Source organism: Rhipicephalus microplus, chromosome 5, assembly GCF_043290135.1.
Source record: "Rhipicephalus microplus isolate Deutch F79 chromosome 5, USDA_Rmic, whole genome shotgun sequence".
Classification (NCBI taxonomy): domain Eukaryota; kingdom Metazoa; phylum Arthropoda; class Arachnida; order Ixodida; family Ixodidae; genus Rhipicephalus; species Rhipicephalus microplus.
The window spans coordinates 380,784-401,308 of NC_134704.1; the positions used below are offsets into that span (position 1 = coordinate 380,784).

Sequence of the window (20,525 nt, forward strand, 5' to 3'; positions counted from 1 at the left end):
TGACAAATCCCACTGCTCACCACTGGCCAACTAGAAGTGGAGATGGCCGCCCCAAAAATGACTGCGGAGTGATGGCAACTGGCCGAAGACCCTGAATACTGTCAGGTGGTCGTGACGTTCACAAAGGCAGAAAATCGCACATCTAAGATGAAACTCTTTATTTGGCCGAACTTGTGGTCGGGAGACGGAAAGTTAGACCAGAGCGAAACCACTGTACAATGATATCGGTGAACGTCAATAAAACTGGGCGTTGATAAAACTGACAGGCGGTGAAGAATGTCGGCATTTATTCATGTGCCATCGAATATTCCAGTTTTATTATTGGTCCTCGCACAAGCTTTAGAATAAGTTCGAGTGTTCGCATCTTGAGTGCGATCTTAACAGAGTGATCTGCAATAATCGCAAACCTTCTCGAACAATGTGGCGCAGTTTGCGCTAAGCATTCCTGACAGGCTTCGTGGGTGAAAACTGAATGAAACAAAAGTGAAAATAATAAATGCATGTGGCATTGTGCCCTCTTGAAAAAGCAACATCCTGATGTTTAAAACAGAACGCGGGGGAAAATGCATGCAATAAAAATAACAATAAAGCGAGAAAGTACACTGATGAATAAGTACATACAATAAAGCACAATAATAGACACACAACAACAAAGAATACAGTCCTTATGTTCATTAACGCACATGAAACAGCTCTAGGAACATGGCGTGAACGACTTAAGGTTGCTCAGGCCTCTGTTGAGAGTTGAAGAGTTTTTGATGCCATTGGGGACAACCTCGTAGTCGAGTGTTCTAAGATGTTGAACTAGCTTGTGTGGTTCAAAGTAACATCGCAGAATTTTTTCACTGAGTTTACATCAGCATATCGGTATCCACACCCAAACAAGGTCATTGAGCTGGTATTCCATCCACAAAGCGTCGTCAAAGATTGTAACGGCGGCGGTTGGTCGTTGGTTCTTGATCTGGAGGTGGGTGAGTTTTTGAGCTTCGGCGCACTGAGGTAGGCAGTCACGTTGATGTTTTCTTTGTCGCTGATCTTGGTAACATGGCGTCAAACGTAGTTGCCAGAGTCATTTGTAGACCAACCTGTACGGCATCATCTGTGTCGTTTCTTATGCGGCTGTATGCAAAGATCACATACACAAGGATGGAATCCCATGTCTTGTGCTTAACATCTATGTACATGGCCAGCATATTGGCGATGGTCTTGTTAAGACGCTCGGTGAGGCCATTGGTCTGTGCCTGGTCAACGGTGGTCCACTGGTGGCCTGTTTGGCTGTATTTAAAGATCGCCTGAGTTAGCTCCGCAGCAAAGGCGTACCTCTGTTGATTATGAAAACCTCTGGGGCACAATGGCACAGGATGGTGTTTTAATCAAAGAACTTTGCCACCTCAGCAGCATTGCCTTTGGGCAAAGCCCTTGTCCCAACATAGCGAGTGAGGTAGTCTGTACCTACAACGATTCATTTGCTCACTGAATTCGACATCCGGAACGATCCCAGTAAGTCCATGCCAATTTGCTGGAACAGCCAGCGTGGTGGCTCGATGGGTTGCAAAGATCCACCTGGTCTAGTTGGCGTTGCTTAACATCGCTGATAGTCTCGGCAGGTGTTTACGTGATGGGTAACCTCAGCGGTAAGGCGTGGCCAATAGTACTTTTTGTGTATCCTCGCAAACGTGCAAGAAAAACAAAGGTGGCCATCCATAGGGTTGTCGCGGAGGGCCTGTAAGACTTATGGTCACAATGCTGAAGGCACTACAAGAAGGTAATTGGCTAGAAGCGGCAAGACGTTCTTCCTTTGAAAAACGCTGTCTTGCAGGAAAAAAGATGCAGGTGCCCGCTTGAATACCTTCGAAACAGTGGAGGTCATGCCCTCAAGGTATTAGGCCTCTAAGTTCCTGGTCAGTTCGCTGTCGCTCGACGAAGCACGTCAGGATTTATACATGTGCCGTCGAATATTCCAGCCTTATCACTGGTCGTTGTGCAAGCTCTGCAATAAGCTGGAATGTTTGCGTCTTGCGCACAATTTTAACAGAACGATCTACAATAATCGCGAACCTTCTCCAACAATGAGGTGCAGTTTGTGCTGAGCATTCCTGACAGGTTTTGTGGGCAAAAATCGAAGAAACAAGAGGGAAAATAAGAAAAGAGCGAAACAGTGAGCGAATGCTGGGGAACAGGAAAGGCTGCAAAGAAGACCCTGAAGTGAAAGGCCCATATCAACAACAGTGTGAACACTAGTCTTCAGTGTGGGTTTCTTTCTCTGGAGTTAGGACACCCGTGTCGTGTCTGGGATTGTCTCTGATTTAACTGGAACCTCTCTGCACTCGGAATCAACGTAGGAACACCTTGGCATCTTTAAGCTAAAGCCAAGCTATGACCTATAAGAAACCTAGAAGCAGCCTGCATAACCTAGCTAAGGCTTAGAAATGACCTAGAAGCAACGAGATTAGTATTAATAATCACCCAGTTTCACTATTCAAGCCATGAACAGCTTAGTGCAAGCTTTACGATTCTTTTTTCATATATCTGTCTCGGTTTCTTGTGTTTTTCTGTATGTTTCTTTCTGTCTTTCTTTTTTTGTCTATTGCTTTCTCTTTCTTGCCCTTTCTATTTATTTTTTCTTCCCTTTGTTTTTCTTTCTTTTTATTTCTCTGTTTCTCTCTTACTCTACATTTTTTCTCTTTTTTGTGTCTTTTTCTTTCTTTTAAGGAAGAAATAAGGTGCAAACAAGACTAACACAAGAATAGACATGGACTAACAACTTGTTTCATTTGTCTAGTAACTTTTCGTCTTGTTTGCACCCTATTCATTCCCTAAAGCATGCACCAACTAGCCCAACAAAATATTCTACATGAATATCTTTCTTTCTCTTTTTCTCACTTGCTCTCTTCAGTTCTATTTTCTTATTTCTTTCTCTCTCTGAGACACTCAGAGTTGCTGTATACTGTAGTGGGGCTTGCCCGATTTCTCTGGTGCTTATCCTTTTGAGCAGTTTTCTGGTAACAGTGCACAACTTCATGCAGCCAGTTGCAGGTGTTTTTGATTTAATAGCCATGCTGTGCGAGTGTGTGACTACTTGCATCATATGCAGGAACCCAACAAGCACTCAAGTATGCATCCCTGGTGACTCTGACGGTTCAGAATGCGGCCCTTAATTTAACCATGCGCATGGCTCGCACACAGAAAGACCTTTTCATAGCCAGCACAGCTGTTGTAATGGCAGAGGTGATAAAGCTGGCAACATGCCTCATCATGGTACGTGTGGACGAAGGAAGCTTCCAAAAGTGGCACTCTTCTATTCACCGCATTGTAGTGTTGCAGCCCTGGGACACACTCAAGGCAAGTGTATTGTTTTATTTTTTTTGCTGAATTCTATGATTGGTTAATTTCTCCTCTTGTGGTGATGCCTTGAACATGGAAGTAACAAAACAAAACTTCATTAGGGGATGGATATTGAGTGAATACATTGTTGAATTTCTCATTGGGTTTGAAAAATTAACTGCCATCTCATAAAAATCTAACAGGAGAGTCAACGTTCATGCACAGTTAGAAAGTACTAAGCATTTAGAATAATCTTGTATAGTAAGGGGAGTCGCCAGGCAGTTGCACACCGAGCATAAAATGGCAGTCGACAGCACCTACCAGCCCTGTGCCCACTACTAATAAAATTTCGGCCATGTGGAACACCTTTGTATCTGGACACAATAAATTAGCTATCGAAATAGGCTATGCTGCATAGATAGCTTTGAAGAACCCTGCATATGGACACAATGAATTAGCTATCGAACTAGGATATGCGGCATAGATAGCTAATGAAGACTTGAAGACCTCTGTTCAAAGTGCTTTATGTAGCCAGTGAGTCATTTTAGTACTTTGTGCCTTGTTTTGTAAGTTTGATTATTTGTGATAATTGTGGTTGGTGTGGTTTCTAACACCATGCAAAGCTTTTTTACCACCACAAGGAATAAAATTTTTCTAATGCAGTAGCTGACTTATGTTGGGGTAGCATTCCAGTGCTGAATGAAAAAGTGCTCCTGCTTTTTGATACAGGCTGTTAAATGCTATCTGATATAGCATATCTCATGGCTCAAATATTGATCTAAACAGAATAATCATGCTTTAATGAATGTATGTAGACATCTTCTGCCCATTTTTGGGGCTACTTTGCGTGTTCGCTCTTGACAGGGTGGTGCCATCCCATTTGATGCTAGGGTCGAACCCCACTACAACGAAATTGAAGGGGGCGCAGAAAAAATTTCGTTAAAGCAAGAATTTCGTTGTAGTGAAATCGAGAAAATATAGCCGATATGAACTAGCAAAACAAAGGAACCTTTATTCTCAAAATTCAAGAAGTGTCCGCTGCTTTTTATTCCATGCCAGCGGCGTCACGACGCGATTCTCACCCATGCATAGCGAGGCCAATGTGAAAAGCACGCTGAAAAAATGACTACAACCGCTTTCGTGAACGAACTAAACAGTTGCATTAACTCGTTAACACCAACAGCTGTCCGTCGCCAAAACGCCGAGATGGCAGCAGGGTATCATGGAGCAGTGACTTTTGCCTTATTTTATGCCATTCTTATCAACCATCACTCGCGGCTAGCTGATTTTGTTGATAATGCGAGCGAACAGCTGCTCTGATTAGTTACCACACTGGTCAAGCGCGAACAAAATTATAAGCATTGGAATTGGAAAAGGCATCGTTCCACGGTTCGTGCCGAGTAGCTTTGGATCGTCTGCGGCTATACAGTAAACCAAATTTTTAACACTTTGATGCATTTTCAGAAATTGAAAACACGTCGACGAAGTCTGAAACACGCGTTGACACCACCAGAAACCAGCGCTGTTAAGCAAGCATGGGCACCGCCATTGGTTGATAGCGATGACGATGAGACTGCTCTGACAAAAGAAATACTTCATTGACGTATTTTCAGGTCCTGAAAATGCATCAAAGTGTTAAAGATTAGGTTTACTGTATAGCAATAATCTGAGCCTGGAATCGCATCGTGAAATTTTGTTGAAGCGGGACGGCAGTAAAAGAAGTGTTCGTTGTGGTGAAATATTTATGCATCGACTCCTATGGACTGCTGACGGGGAACCGTAAATTTTTCGTTGTAGCGGGAATTTCGTTGAAGTGGCGTTCGTTGTAGCGGCATTCAACTGTATAACAAGCCTCTTGTGGCTTTCCTCTGCATGCAAGGACACTCTACATGAAGGGTCGGACTTAGGGAATATTTAGAATATATTTTAATTCACTTCCAAACTGTCCACAAATGCTCATTCTCCCGATCGAGGCCCATCGCTTGCGCATCCAGCAGTGATCTAGCTCTGTAGGAAAGGCAGTGAGAGTTGTAGTGACGTAACACCAGATCTGTAATGAGGTGAGTGACCTTCAGACTTTCACCACATATGTATGGGCAAAGCATTGTAGCTGCTGCAGCTATCAACATATTTGTTTATGAGGTGCCTGTGTTGCTCGCACATGTGCAAGAGCAGACGATACTCTGCACGACATGCGCCACAGCTTTGTATGGTCTTTTGACCAAGCCACCTACACTTCTGCGTCACTGCCCAGATCGGCAATCGAAACCGAAAATTGTCAACAGAATTAGGACATTAAATTATCTAGCGACAATAGAAATATCTTGATGCATGTATCATGCATGTATTATGTTTTGTTATGAGTAAGGAGACGGCAGGGATGACGAAGACCATAAAGTTGGAGAAGAAACACATGGAAGAGGCATGAGCGCGTGTATAGAGGAGTACACGGCTCCATGCTAGTGACACGAGCTATAATGAAAGATGGCAGTGAGATGAGCTGGCCTTGTTTGCTTGGCTAGGGGAGAAGATTGCGTAAGAACTTACACTTTATTGATAGGCACAGTGGGTGTTTGGTTGTAAAGGCCGTGATGCTGGTACTCCGTGGCATAGCCATTGAGTTCGACGATGCTCGGGTGATGCTTCTCGGAGGCGCTGCAAAATTTTGCCGCCGTTCTGGCCATATATGCAGCAGTCTCCATTCGAATGTTGCCCAGCAGCAATTTCCGTGTCGTCACGTTGTCACTTCGAGGAAGGAGGCCGGGATTGTAGTAAGCCTAACTGACGACGACGACGTGCCACGTCACCGACAGCAACCGACAAAAAAAGGCTTATGGCAGCGTGACTGACCCTAATGCATCGGAGCGACAATTGAAAAGGATCGTCGGCAGCATCCACCGTGGACTCAACACAGCATGAGTTGGACTTACGGCCATTGATCGAACAAGTAAGAGTATTCCATTCAGACTACGATCCGACGGTGAGGCCCAAGTGGCCAGACTTCAATTAATCATTCCAGTTGAATTTAGAGCTGACTGATGATCGTGTTGCTAGTTTATTTTCAGATAGTTGTGTAGTGCATTTTATGTGGGGTTCTGGCTGTCGTGTTTCATTGAGATTTCAGTTCTTCTTCTTTTTTTGTTATTAAACTATGCTTGTTGTGCCGCCCAACGTCCTTTCAGTTCGTCGCCATGAGCACACTCCTCAGAGATCTGTGACAAAACAGCTAGCAAGCCTGTGCCAGGATCAGAAACTTCTGGGATCTGGAGATTCTACGATCACTTTTTTTCTTCCTAGTCACCGGTACTCGTGGAGTGCAGAGCTGGATTGGGAACGCTTGACATCGGTAGCTGAAGATGTAGGAATGACTAAGGAGGAGACTTCGAAGTTTTTGAAAATTCTCCTAGAGAACTGGATAAGCAGGAAGCACTGAAGGAGAGAGAACACTAGTATGAAAGAGAGAAAAAAGAGCGCAAGTTTGAATGCGAAAAAGAGCTTCTCAAGCTAAAGTTGAGAATAGCACAACTAAATGGGATTTCGCAAAATGGCAGAGTGTTACATCAGTATCCTCTGGTTCATAGTCGCCTAAACCACCCACATATGCCCGAGAAAGTTCATAGCTCCATTTGATGAAAGTCGGGATGACATGGATGCCTATTTGCATAGATTTGAAATAATTGTGTGGGTCATAGATGGGAAAGAACAGAGTGAGCAACGCCACTCAGTTGGTGTCTTGTTGGGGAAGCTTTAAGTGTTTTTGGCAGAATACCCGCAGATAAATTTATGGATTATGATAAGGCCAAGAAAACAATGTTACAAAGATTTTGGTTGATAGTAGAAGATCAGGAGCAGTTTCAGGGGTGCAAGCCAAAGAATGCAGCGACGGCGAAGCAGTTTGTGTGTTGCTTGTTAAAATATTTTTGAAAGATGGATGGCGGTGGCGAATGTCGAAAAAAAACTTAGGAAGGCGTGTGTGATCATATGGCTTTAGAGCGATTCTTGAATTGCTGTATTGGCAAGTTTAGTGTTTTTCTAAAAGAATGAAAGGTAGCCTCACTTGATGAGGTAGCAAAACGTGCCGATTAGTATTTGGAAGCTTAGAAACTTAGAAATTTGGGGAAGGGAAATGAAGATGGTGCCAGAGCAAAACCAAATGAGACGAGTAGATTTCAGGGGGTACCTAACACGTCACGCAGACCACTCAAGGTTTTTCTGTGCAACCGCATTGGGCACCAAGCTATGAACTGTCAAACTGGAGATGCCATTCACATACACAAGTAGTGTGGCAGCAGTGCAATGGCAGAGGACACCATGCAAATGAGATGTAAGTCAGGGACTACAGACAAAGTAGCCTGCATAGTGGACTCCCTGGGAGGTAAAACGAAAGACTTTAATGCTACTAACAAAGTAGCATTTATAGTGGACTCGCGCAGTGATATTGTAAAAAAAGGGCAGCAGGTCCCCCCTCAAAAAAAAAAGAGTCAATAAAGGAAATTAAGCTTTACTCACAAGAAGATTGTTCACTATTGGTAGACGGAGAGGTGCATGGACAGAAGTTGAAAGTTATCAGAAATGTAAGCAGGGCACAAAATTGTTTTCGTGAATAGGAGCCTAGTGGATGAATCAAATCTTACAGGCAAGTACACAACAGTAATTTTTGTAGATAGTTCGGTAAGAAGGCTTCTAGAAGCTCGCATTAAAGTGGCAGGTTCATATTACACTGGTTGTTTGAAAGAAATGTACTTGGAGAAGGCTATGTTCGACCTGATATGGGATTATGTGCCAAGAATGAGCAAAGTAGATGAGCCTGATACGAACTGGGAAAAAAATCGAGGATGCGGTTAGGGAATGCAATGTACTCATTGGCAGAGCAATGAAGCGAAAGGAGTGCAGTGAAAAGGAATCATGCCGGAAAGTTTATGAGAAATGCAGCCACCAGTAGCTGGAGTAGCATTGCTAGTAATGATGACAGCGGCAATAAAAAGAGAAGCAGAGGCCACAAGCGGTTGACCACGATGACGTTCTGGCGAGGATTCTCGAAGGCACTGCAGCATCTTGCCGCAGTGCCGGACATATCTCCAGCAGTGGCCCATCGAACGTCAGCCAGTAGCAATCCCTGGACTATCATGTCGTTGCTTCGAGAAAGAAGGCCAGGACCGTAGCAGGCCTAACTGACGCCGACGCCGATGAGTTGCAACTGAGAAAAGGCTTACAGCAGCGTGGCTGACCATGATGCATCTGAGCAGCAATTGAAGAGGATCGTCGGCAGCATTGACCGTGGACCCAACACAATACAAGTTGAACTTATGGCGATTTGTGGAACAAGTAAGAGTGTTCCATTCAGACTTTGATCTGACAGCAAGGCCTAAGTGGCCAGACTTTAGTTGAGTATAGAATGAAACAACTTTATTTTAGTCCTGCAGGACGTGCTTAGCACGTAGCGGGCGTCTCCCACGTTGGGGAGACACCGGCCCATTGTTGGTTGGCGAGAAGTGAACTCCTGAGGGACCTCTCCCACTTGTTTGAGGTAGAGTCGGGAGGAGGTTTTCTAAATTCCCAGAGCATGTGTGCGAGGGCCGCCATATTTTAGCTGGATTTAGAAATCACTAATGATCTTGTTAGTGTATTTTTGTATAGTTGTGTAGTAGGGTTTCGTTTAGGTTTTCTTCTAGTTTTTATCTTATGTTTAGGTTTTCTTCTAGTTTTTATCTTAGTTATTGTTAAACCATGTTAGTTATGCCACCCAGTATCCTCTCAGTTCATCGCCTTTAACACTCGCCTCAGAAATCTGTGACATGCTTCTTAGAGCTATAAAAAACGCTTACAGTGAAGAACGTGCTAGCCATGAACATGGTGGCACCACCCCTTTAAGTTGCTCAGATTACTCCTAAGTGTTTATGCTTTGCGAGCACTTTTGTTAAAGACAGCAGCAGCTTTTGTCTGCTATTTTTTGCGACTTTTCTTGTCTTTTGATTTTAGGTAGCTGTGCCATCATTGGTGTACAACATCCAGAACAACCTGCTTTATGTTGGGGCCACCCATTTGGATGCAGCCACGTGTCAGGTGAGACATCATCACACTTCATACTGCTGGCATCAAATGAAATGCGAACGGCAGCCCTGCGTGATTCCTCTACAGTATATTTTTGCTTCTGTTGTAGTTTTGATATTCGCGACAAAGGCTGACACGTCGCCTTAGAAGATGACCAAAGTTACTAGACAATTTCAGCTGTCAAACCCCGCCACCGCACCCGACCCCTTTCTGTCGCGCCCGCAAAGTGGCGCGCTCAGCGCTGTCGGCCCGAGGGTGAGCGATGTGGACAGTCCTGGTACAAGCAGCGGGCAGAGGCGCCGAAGCGTGCGCTTTTTTATCACTTTGGTTTTCTATGCGCCAGGATAATGCCGCGGGCTTTGTGATAAAAAAATGATACCAACCTCCGCTAACAGAGACCATGAGGCGATGCGAAGCAGCATCGACGGTGTACACCGCGTTTGCATAGGTTTGACTGGGTGTTTACGTTAATGTTTGGTCTAATGTTGCATATTTAGTGTTATGGCCATATTCGGCATTGCCGCGACAGGTTGGCCACGTTCAAGTAGCCCGCCGCAATCATCGTGGCAAGAGCACCAGCAAGACCCGGCTGGCATGCGCCACGGGTTCGTGCGCTTGGCCTACGGGGAAGAGGAAGATAGTTGAATTTGTGCCACTCGGCTACTCGGACTCGACGACCATAGTCATTAGACACGTGGGCACAAGTTCGCTCTAATAAAGACGCTTGTTTTTTAGCCTGTCTGCCTCAGCATCACTGCAGTATTATTCAGTGGCGTCGACACCGTTGAAGCCCCGGCGTTGAAGTTGTCTAACGAGGGGTTCTGCAGGGTCGTTGGACTTGTGTCGTCTGTCTGCAGTCGACACATGGGCTCGATGCTGGCGTTTAGCTTCGACGTCATGGTTGCGTATGGCAGAGTTTGCTTGCCGACGCTGCCATTGCTTTTTGGCATGTCGAGCCCACGTTTTATCTGTACCAGTTTTCTGCCGACGTTGCCATTTGCGCTGGGTTTCCCTAGATCGGAGCTCGGGGTTCGCCTACCGATGTTTATGTTGTGCTTTGGCGCGTCGAGCCTTCCGCTCCTCCACCCGCAGCTCCGCGATCTCAACAGGCATTTAATGCTGAGAGCTAGAGTGTAAGACGGAGAGGCCACAGCTTCTTAACACAGTCATTTACGCAGGTCCGAATGCACTAGCAAGTTCCAGCACATTCCGACATGGCGTTGATTCATCGTGCATCTGTACAATCTTGTACCCCGACACCATCACGCATTTGCTGAGAGAGTTTTATGGGGTGAGGTTTTAAGTGAGGCCACAGCGTCTTCCCTATCTCCTTACACAAGCTGGACGTGCTAGCGCGCTCTGGCTGTGCTTTGGCCAGCTGTTGCCTGTTGCGTATGCACAGTAGGGGTAGTCACGCCGCACATGGAATTGAACCTCTCTCTAAGATCTTCGCGTCAAATATGCCTCGATGTTTTGCAGGTGCGTAGTAGGAAATTGGGGGAGGGGGCACCCTCTTGAAATGGTCATTTTAAGCTTTCTATGCCATGGCAAAAAGAAATTTTGGGGGAAGGGGGAGGGCACGGGCCTAGTGTGCGAGCCCCCGGCTATGCCCTTGGTGTTTTGTGACCAGCTGCAGGAGTGGCTATGACTCAGCGCAATCTTCGAGTGAGAAGAGGCATTTTTTCAGGCTGTCTCTGAAAGAAAACGCTGTATGTCTCTTTCCCAGTTGTTTGAAATATTTATCGAATTCCTCAAAGAAGCGCAAGCTTCCCGTTGTGCAGCTAGCCCTTGACGTTAAACGCTGTAACAATTGTAATGGAGGTAAAAATAAAAGCGCAGTGCCCAAATATTCTGACTATGGTAACAAGTGTGCTCCACAGATGACGCGGTTGCCATCAAAAGCCCTGCATCGCTCTTTAACAGGCTTTCGACCATCGCTAAAGCGCAGAAGAGTGTAAGACAGAAAGAAAGAGTGCGGAGACATAATCTGAAAGGTTTCAGATGATCTAGAACGGTTCTGTCTCCTTCTTGGCTGCGCAGACCATTTGCTCGCATTCACGCATGAAGTGAATTTTTCCATTGTTATGCGAATGTGTTTTCACGTGAGGGATACAAATTTTGGACTAAAAAACAATCACAGGGTAGCTATAGCAAACAAGAAAGCACATATTTTATGAATACTGTCAAACACGCTTTTGTATCTTTATGTCACCGGCCCGTTGTAATGGTACATAAAACAATATACCTCGCATAAGAAGCCTCAGTGTCCTATTCATTCACGGATTAGCTGTTTTTTTACAGAGTTCGCAAAGCAAGAAAGATATTCCTTGAATACTTAGTGCTAAGAAGAGCAGTGCAACATAAGAGAATAAGATAAAGAGAAGAGACATATGTACGGCAGCGTTCTGCTGCCTCGCAAAGCTCCCATAGCAACCGGGTCGATAGAGGCGGCACTGTCACCTCATGAGATGAGATGGGAGAGGGCCACAAGTACACTGCTCAAACAGAAAGAAAGATGCACGAGACGAGCACAAACTGTCACAATTTTTTCTTTGTGTGTGAGCAGCATGCTGCTTTCTTAAATGCCGCTGAGGCAGCGATCAAAGTGACCTTCGTGCTCTGTTTAACCATTATAACTAAGCAAACTTGCGATGGAAGCACGAGAGGTAGAAAGCACACGAATGCGGTATGTGCACGAGCTCATGATCGACCACGCCTTGTAGAGGCACACATGCATTGCAACGCATAGTGTGACGACCTTGAGAACTTTGCGTTATCTTTCTACTGATGACGAAAACACGCTCAAGTTTCTGACCTTTTGAGGGTCATTAATGCATGGGTGGAAGTACTGTGCCGACTGCGCCATACTGTGCCAATTTGAACTTCTGTGCCAGGCTGTGCATAAATGGCAGTTTCTGTGATAATTATCGATCGGAAAAGTAAAACGCCCAATTCAGCCGATTATTATCTTTGACTGAGCACTGGCTCAGTCCTCGGCCGCATTCACTGGAGTTGGATCACATTGTAAAGTGGTTAGTTTGTGGGGCTCGCACTGTTGTTATCGCCGTAGTTTTCCTGCAAAATTGGTGGCACCAACATGAGTAACTGTTAATTATTTAGTAATACAGTGAAGCCTTGATGATTTGTACCAGCCGGGCACGATCATGCACAGTGTGCATTTACAAGTGCAAATGTGCATCTTATGACCTGCCCGATCGTGACCAATAAACAAGTGCACAGCAGATGTCACCCAGAGTACATACCAGAAAGTCTTCCTTTGTGCCAGAGTGCAGGAAAGATCATACGTGGCTGGCAATCTCGCACGATTTTTTTTTTATTGCGCGCAGTGGCGACACATTTCGAAACTATAAGTCGGGGATACGCAGCGACTGAAGTAGCAACAGAACAGACATGTCTACTTTCTGCGATATATTGTGCATTTTTCTACCATGATATGAGACTTTGTGACAAGTGAGTTTCATTGAGACACGAAGTGGTCGCAAGAACTCGCATCATCTCATGAATAGTTTTGTGCAGCGTGGCACCTATGTTGCCTAGACCGTCGCTTCAGGACGGCTCGCTGTACAGTGCGCGCGGATTTGCTGTGTGAATTTCTCGTCCCTATTTTGTTCCAGACCGAGCACAGATGAGCAGAGTAGTGTTTAATTAGCGTCCAGATGACAAATTTGCACTAAGAAAAGTGCACAGTGATTATCCATACTCCGTTTCACACATAAGGTGCAACACAGTGGTGGCGAGCGAAACTTTGTAGTAGGTACGTTTGCTTAAAGAAATAATTCCATGCTTTTAACACCCAGAATATATTTTTCTTTTTGTTTCAGGCTGAGTATAATATGGGCATGTTTTGTAACAGACACGTACACACACACACACACTCATGCACACATGTGCACGCAGGTGGTAAGTCGGGTAAACTCATTGGTACTGAATGTTTAGGGAAAACAATTGGAATTTTTTTTACCAGAAATAATTGATTGACAATTACGTTTCACCCTAAATAGCTGCTCCAAAGCTAACTCACGTTGCTCCAAAATGCACTTTTTGGTGCTCCAAACGTGCTCCAAAACTCCCCTTTTACTGCACCAAAGCTACTCAAAAACAGCGTTATTCCTGCTCCCTGAGCTGCTCCAAAACACTGACTTCCACTTCCATTCCTTCTAATGGAATATAATGTATATAAATAGCTCGCCGATAGGAAGGTGGACAACGTATTCTTCATGGCCTAGTGGTTTCACGCCGCGCGCTGTGGAGCGAGAAGGCATAAGTTCGCTCTATGGTTGCAAAATTTTTTTATTTAGTTTTTTTGTTTGCAATCTGTTAGTATATCATATTTACTCAGATAATCTGCACAATTTTCTCTCAAATTTAAAGCTTTGAAAAAGAGGTGTGCAAATTATGCTGACATTTCAGGATCACATCTGAAATAACGTGCAGTAGCATATAGTTTTTATGCGCACGGTGTATACATTTAAAAAAAGTCTCAGCATATCCACGAAGTGACTGATGTTGAGTGGCTGAAGCAGTGGCATTGTTCGGTGTTACCATGAATCACCCATGACATTGACCACTCACGCATCAGGAGAGATCGGACATGGCGTGTCCAGACAATATTTTTTGTTTGTCTTTTTTATATGTTGGTATATTGAGGTGCAAGAAACCGAAAATGTTATTTCCGGAAACTGATCCCAACGTGCAAAAAAAATGTATAAAGGTGGCGGCGTGCACATCTCGCTGTTGCTTGCAGCAACATTTCTTGATTTCACAGGCAAATAAATGTGCACAGTAAATGTTGTCTTAAAATATATTTTTCTTCTTGTTTTATTATTTATCACAGTGAATTACATCCAAGCTTTCATTAAGCTGACTGCAGAACCAAACAAATCTGAAAAAATGGCACACTCTGTCAAAATAAAAAAAAAAGTTTGGTTTCTTTGATACACCTTGGCGCAGTTTTTATGTCTTGCAGAAATTTAAAAAAAGTGCCAATATAAAGCAATCTATTTTTCAACATTCTCGCAAAAGATTGTTTTTTTATACACAGTATGATAGAAAAAGTAGTTAAAGAAGCCAGTTTTTTTAAAAAAAAAAGCTCATTTTCGAAAAAGAAAGTAAAAAAAGATTTTGGATAGAAATATACTTGCTATCAAAAATGCAATACCAACCAGCCCAAGTAGCCACTCTTTTACAGTACAAAAAGGACCCCGATCCAAATTTTAACAAAAATTTTTTTCTAAGCTCATTTATATTACTCAATACATGGTTTCAATATTATGTGTCCTCGTTTGCTTCGTTCACAAAATACAACGGGCCAAAGTGGCCTTGCTGCACCGCTGTCTTGATTCCTGTGATGACACCTTTGGCTTGTGAACACTTGAGCTGTTTCTTAAAAAAAAGAATAAAAGTAGCAGGCAACAGTGCGTGCAAAATATGAAAGATTTGCGTCTTTTACTATGGAACTATCAGAGAACACACTTTCTGCTTTGTATTCTCGGATTCAAAACAGAATTAGACCCTCTTTGTGGCACTAGAACAAGTTTATTAGAGTTACTACTCAGAAAGGTTTGATTTCCGTCAGCTGATCAGCGGCAGTTCTCGAAACAGATAGCACATATCCACTTGATTGATCGCGCACACACATCCACACATGCCATGACTGAATTTCCGGCACATGCGGCACTGATTTTCACTCCACTGACTTCTGCTGATGTTGCTCTTCAATGGCTGCAGCGGTTGCATCTACCAGTCACATTCTTTAGCTCGCCTCTGAGTTGAGGCACCACTTCGTGAGCTGACCGAATGGAGTCGGTGCTTCCAGACCTCAGGCTGTGTAGGAATGCATGATACTTAACGAGTCCGCCCACACCGTCACAGGCATTCTTTCCATGCCTGGTAGTGGGAAATAGCCACCTTGTGCACATGCACTGAGTGCGGCACAGTTTGTAAAGTTGATACCTATTTTTAAAATGGCTTGCTACACCATTACAGACATATGTGACGTCACAGTAGATGCGTGCGCTCTCATCTAAAATTTCGTGCACTCTACCGAGAGTGTAACAGGCATGTGCTGCATCGTGATGCATATCGTCGCTTATGACAGCAGAACTGCATGCGGCTTTCCTTGTCATGGTGACACGGGTGAAGATGGATATTTTCTTTTCAGTTCAGTCAATCTAGAGCTGTTTTTTCTTTCCATAAGATTGTCTGATCTGTTCGTGATTGAAAACAGGGGGGGGGGGGGGGGGGAGGGGGAATCAGTGGTGAAACACCAGAAGAAAGCTGGATCTACATGTTCCAAGTCTTCAGTACTTCTTCTTCTTGAAGAAATGTCTGGTCTCCTCCAGCGCTTCTCCCTGGATAAAGACAGGATTTCCTAGAGGCACGTAAAACAGTGCTGGCAAACCTCTTTGGTGTCACGAATAGCCTGAGCCTCCAGCAATTGCTTTCGCAGAAAAGCAACACCAAAACGTTTAGGCAACAAAATGTTTTTTTTTTTTCCTAGCAATCTTCTTCTTATGAAAGCGGCAATAATCAGCGCAGAATGCTCAGTCTGAACTATGAGCCCCATGCATCACTTAAAGTGAACATCTATACCAAGTCGCGACGTTTGTACTGAACAGTGCTGCACTCGTTCTGTTGCTTTTCTTACAGTGCTGCTGCGACTCAAGAACGCCTCACGGTTTCACCTTGTAAGAAGAGCACCATCTAAATTTCTTGCTCCGATAACGTGTAGGTCACTTTGTGGGTCGAAGGACAAAATTTGTCTGGCACTACCAGTGCCCCTGTGCAGTTCTCTATCCCAGCTGTGAAGGTCACATTTCGATGTTGTTAAAGTGTTAGAAGCAAAGGACCTTAAATTTAGGTCTACGATAATGAACAATAGGTGGTTGAAATTTATAAAGCCCTCTGCTACAGTGTCTCTCATAATGATGTGGTTTTGCAATGTGAAACGTCATCTTTACGTTTTTAAACAGACGAAATGCCGGGTAAAGGTCAAGGTAATATAGAAAGAAGTTATCTGAGAGTGACGCGGAGGAGGTGATAATGGGAAACAAAATGAACGGCTCGGTAGGTGGCGAGGTAATGTCTCCAAAAGCTTATTTACGTACGTTGTACGTTACACTATGTGGTTGAAGGTCCTCGTATCTACTGCACGAAGTGCAAGGGAAATAGGCAGTGAGATAGCACCTTCTTAACGGCACCCCTGCCCATTAAGAAAGCTGGTAGTTACAGCGGTATCCACACGAGGGAGAAATCCATGAGGGGTAAAGGCAGACCCTAGTGGCGTCGATAGGCGGGGAGAAGTCTTCCAAAATGTCCCTCACTCACATGGACAAGGCGAACGGTGGGGTAGATCAGTGTGGCCAGAGTGTCCACCCTACAATGGAGCAGGAGCACTGAAGAATTCTTCTACCCCAGCCGTAGATATTGGCAAGCTTTCGTCTTGGAGGGGGGTTCAAAGCCCCGTTGTGTCTCGGGTGCTCATCAGCTGAGCTAGTCTACGAGGTTTCCCTGCGTCTTCCAGGATAATTCTTTGAGCAGTCGTCGCCACCTTGCACTCATGATGCCTCTACGTACATTAGATAGCTGCTCGCCATGTTTCGAGACCTTGCTCCTGTAATTTCTGCCGACCTACATCCCCAGTCTGTCTTCGTCAGCCAAGATTTGCATGACTGCACTCACATTTTCGTTCGGCATGATCAAAAACGACTGCCCTTCACACATGCCTATGATGGCGCATTTTATGTACTTCATCGTACGCCAAAAATGTTCACGCAGGACATCGACGGCCGTGAAGACATTGTGGCTGCTGATCGATTAAAACCTGAATACGTCGCCGCTCTCGTGTCCGTGGGACTTACATCAGCACTTTGGATGCCCTCATCCAAACAAGTTCACTGGGTGCCTCCTATGACCCAAGTTCTACTGGAGGGAGCCCTGTAGTACCTCAGCACACGGCGCAGGCAGGGCGAGAATTAAAAAAAAAAAAAAAATCAGCTCAGAATTTAATGCTTTCGGGACTGGTTCTTTCTCATGTTAGCCCCAACACACACAAACATACATACATACATACATACATACATAAACACACACACACACACACACACACACACACACACACACACACACACACATATATATATATATATATATATATATATATATATATATATATATATATATATATATAGGTATGGGAATGGGATATGGCACAACGGGAGCGTTGTCAACAAGGATAAATATATTTATTTCCCAACGGTTTCGGGAGGGGTCCTCCCTTCATCAGGGGATGAGTTATACTGACATGAATTTCCAAACTTCGTTGCTGCCGCGTCCCTCTCGCCTTGAAACATGTTTGCGAGAGTGAGAGGGAACTAGGAAAAAAAAAAAGAGGAAGAACCACTGTCAACACTGAGAACGAAACCAACTGTCCGTGTACGTCCACATACGTTTCTTATCACGTGCTGTTCAGTTCTCGACGTGTGTCGGGCCACCCAAGATTGTCGCCGCGGTGCCGGGAGGGTCCGTGACGGCGTGCGTAAAGAAAGGGTTTCCCCGTAATGGGTCGGTCGGCATGCGGCGTGCGTAAAGGAAGGGTCTCCCGTTAATGGGTCAGTCGGCTCTTTTTACCTTTAATCTTCGTCCATTTCCCTTCAATGGTCATCAAGTGGTAGGCGAACGAAAACACTTTGTATGTGCATGTGGAAAAAGGAAGAAAAGAAAAAATTAATGAAGAAAAAACGAAAACAAGAATGGACAGTGTACACGTACGAGTCAGTCAGAAAAAAGCATGGTCTCCAGCTATCAATCTTTGTCACCAATTTCCTCCTGGCTTACTTCTCGGAGGCAGTTGAGTTTACCGGGGTCCTCGTTGATGCCGGCTACTAATGTTCGAAATTTGAACAATTAGTAGCCGGCATCAACGAGGACCCCGGTAAACTCAACTGCCTCCGAGAAGTAAGCCAGGAGGAAATTGGTGACAAATATTGATAGCTGGAGACCATGCTTTTATATATATATATATATATATATATATATATATATATATATATATATATATATATATTAGTGAAAGCCTTGGTAAAAATGGGTTGTACTCTCGAGCACATTCTGCTGGGTCATCTCCAAAAATGATGCCACCCTGCTAAGAGTCTGTGCCTGGTTGTGACTGTCGTCATTATGCGTTAATGCTAGACACCAGCTTATGAACGTCTCAACAAATTGGCGGAGACTGTTCTGCTCCCATTCAATGCCCGTGGAGCTTCGATCCCGTACCCTGCAATCTACCATGCCCTCAGACACTTCGCAGCAAATGCCTCCCCCCGTGCCACCCACCTTTCCCAATGTCCCAGGCATCCGCGATCCACCCATCTTAACTGGTGCAGACAGCACCGATTTAGAGGACTGACTCGCTAGCGAACGCGTGAGTGTACCCAACAAGTGTTACGAGGATGGCAATTTGACCAACTTGGTATTCTACCTTGCGGGAGTAGCGAGTTTGTGCTACAACAACCATGCGTCTGATTTTGCAACTTGGTTCAATTTCAAGACCACCGTCTTCATTCAACATTACTGTGTTCTTGCCACACTGTGTTCAGAGCAGTACTGTGTTCTTGCCACCCTGCGCGCGGTGCCTTGGCTGTGTGAACGCGCGCGTGCAGCGGGGTTAGTCACGCAGGGCGACGGTGAAAGCGTCTCTGTGGTTCACTAAGACCGAACTCACGCTAGTGGCTGTACTCCTTCGGGATATGCTGTACACTACACTGGCGCCCAACAAGTATTCAAAGCTCAAAGCTTTTGACTGCTCTTAGCTAGTCAGTTTGCCTGCGCGATTTGAACTAGTCGCAGCATGTCTGCTTCGTGGCATTTTTGTCCGCTTACCTTTTTACGTGGATGCTGCATTGCTCAACAAGGTCTCTATTGACGGGCACCTTTGTGCACCCTTAAGTGTTCGTCACCCCCTGTTGTCGTGAAGACACAAAACAATGGTGCATCGTTTCGGAATGGGCCCGTTGCCCTACCCGAACGGTACGCACAAACAAGGAGCTTTTTTTTTTTTTTTTTGCTCTGTGAATTGCTCGCTGGGCAGTGGTCCTTTTGAAACTGCTCCACTGATCGAGCTGGAAGACTGTTTACCTTCACCCAACCGCACCGCTGAACACGGAACGGCTTCCTGTGAAGCAAATGTGACCAACAAGGTAGCTGACGCACTATTTAGTGCCTCCTCTTGCGGATTAATTTTGCTGGACCACGATGAGCTCTTGCTGAAGTATATAGCCACTAAGCCGGATTCGTTTAAGTTGGCTATGCCCAAAAGTCTGAGAGCCGCATTATTGCGATCCTCTCACGACGAACTCATCGCCGATCACCTGAGTGGCTCGGAAGTTTGCGCAAACGGAGCAGCTTTGCGGCCTGGCCCGGCACGAAGCGTGACATTTATCGCTATCGCCGTGCCTGCCACGTCTGACAAACACTGGAACCAAGGGTTGGTATGCCGCTCGATCTTATAAACAGATTGTCAGTGAGCGTTCGTGGTGCGTACTTGCTGAAAGATTCCCTTTTTGGGAAAACTCAGCCGTGCCCACATCGCAGACTTGGAACCCTTTGTCACAATCTGACGAGCTCGCGCCAGCTCCCAGCAACACTTCGCGCAAGCAACGGGGCACACCCGGGGCGGCGGACCGCATTTGGACCCTGCACCGGTATAATCTGAGAAAGTGGTCACCTTTGTGATTTCGCACTGGACGGCGGACTTTTTCTGCAACCGAAGGCCCTCATTTTAATGTCTAGCCTCAGTATAGGTTAGCTTCTTTACGGCCTGTTCTCGTAAAGAAGTCAGCCTCGTTTGCTTTCAGTGATTTTGTTTAAGTGTTCATTTGTATTTCATTTATGTTTTTTTGGCCAGATATTGAGTTTCATTGTTGCCCTACTACTTTTTTGTGTTGTATTTTGTCTACCGGCAAAGGTAGTTGTGAACATTGGTGCTTATGTGTAGAAAGAGGGATGAAGGATGCTTTGCTGATCCTTACTGTCTCTTGGCTTACGAAAGCTTCTTCCTTTCTTTCATTGGTTCTGTCCCACGGAGAGCATCTGTCAAAGGGCTTTCGAACGCTGAACAAACTCTGATTCAG

General features: G+C 45.0%; 1 protein-coding gene across 1 annotated transcript in view; it reads left to right on the plus strand.

The window, feature by feature from the left end:
• The window catches only part of LOC119175127 (UDP-galactose translocator), a 149,056-nt gene that overhangs the window by 90,401 nt on the left and 38,130 nt on the right, over window positions 1-20,525 (plus strand). The window contains exons 2-3 of the mRNA XM_075894693.1: window positions 3,095-3,346; window positions 9,308-9,387. Of these exons, the coding sequence (XP_075750808.1) occupies window positions 3,095-3,346; window positions 9,308-9,387 (332 nt within the window). The remainder of the gene's footprint in view (window positions 1-3,094; window positions 3,347-9,307; window positions 9,388-20,525) is intronic.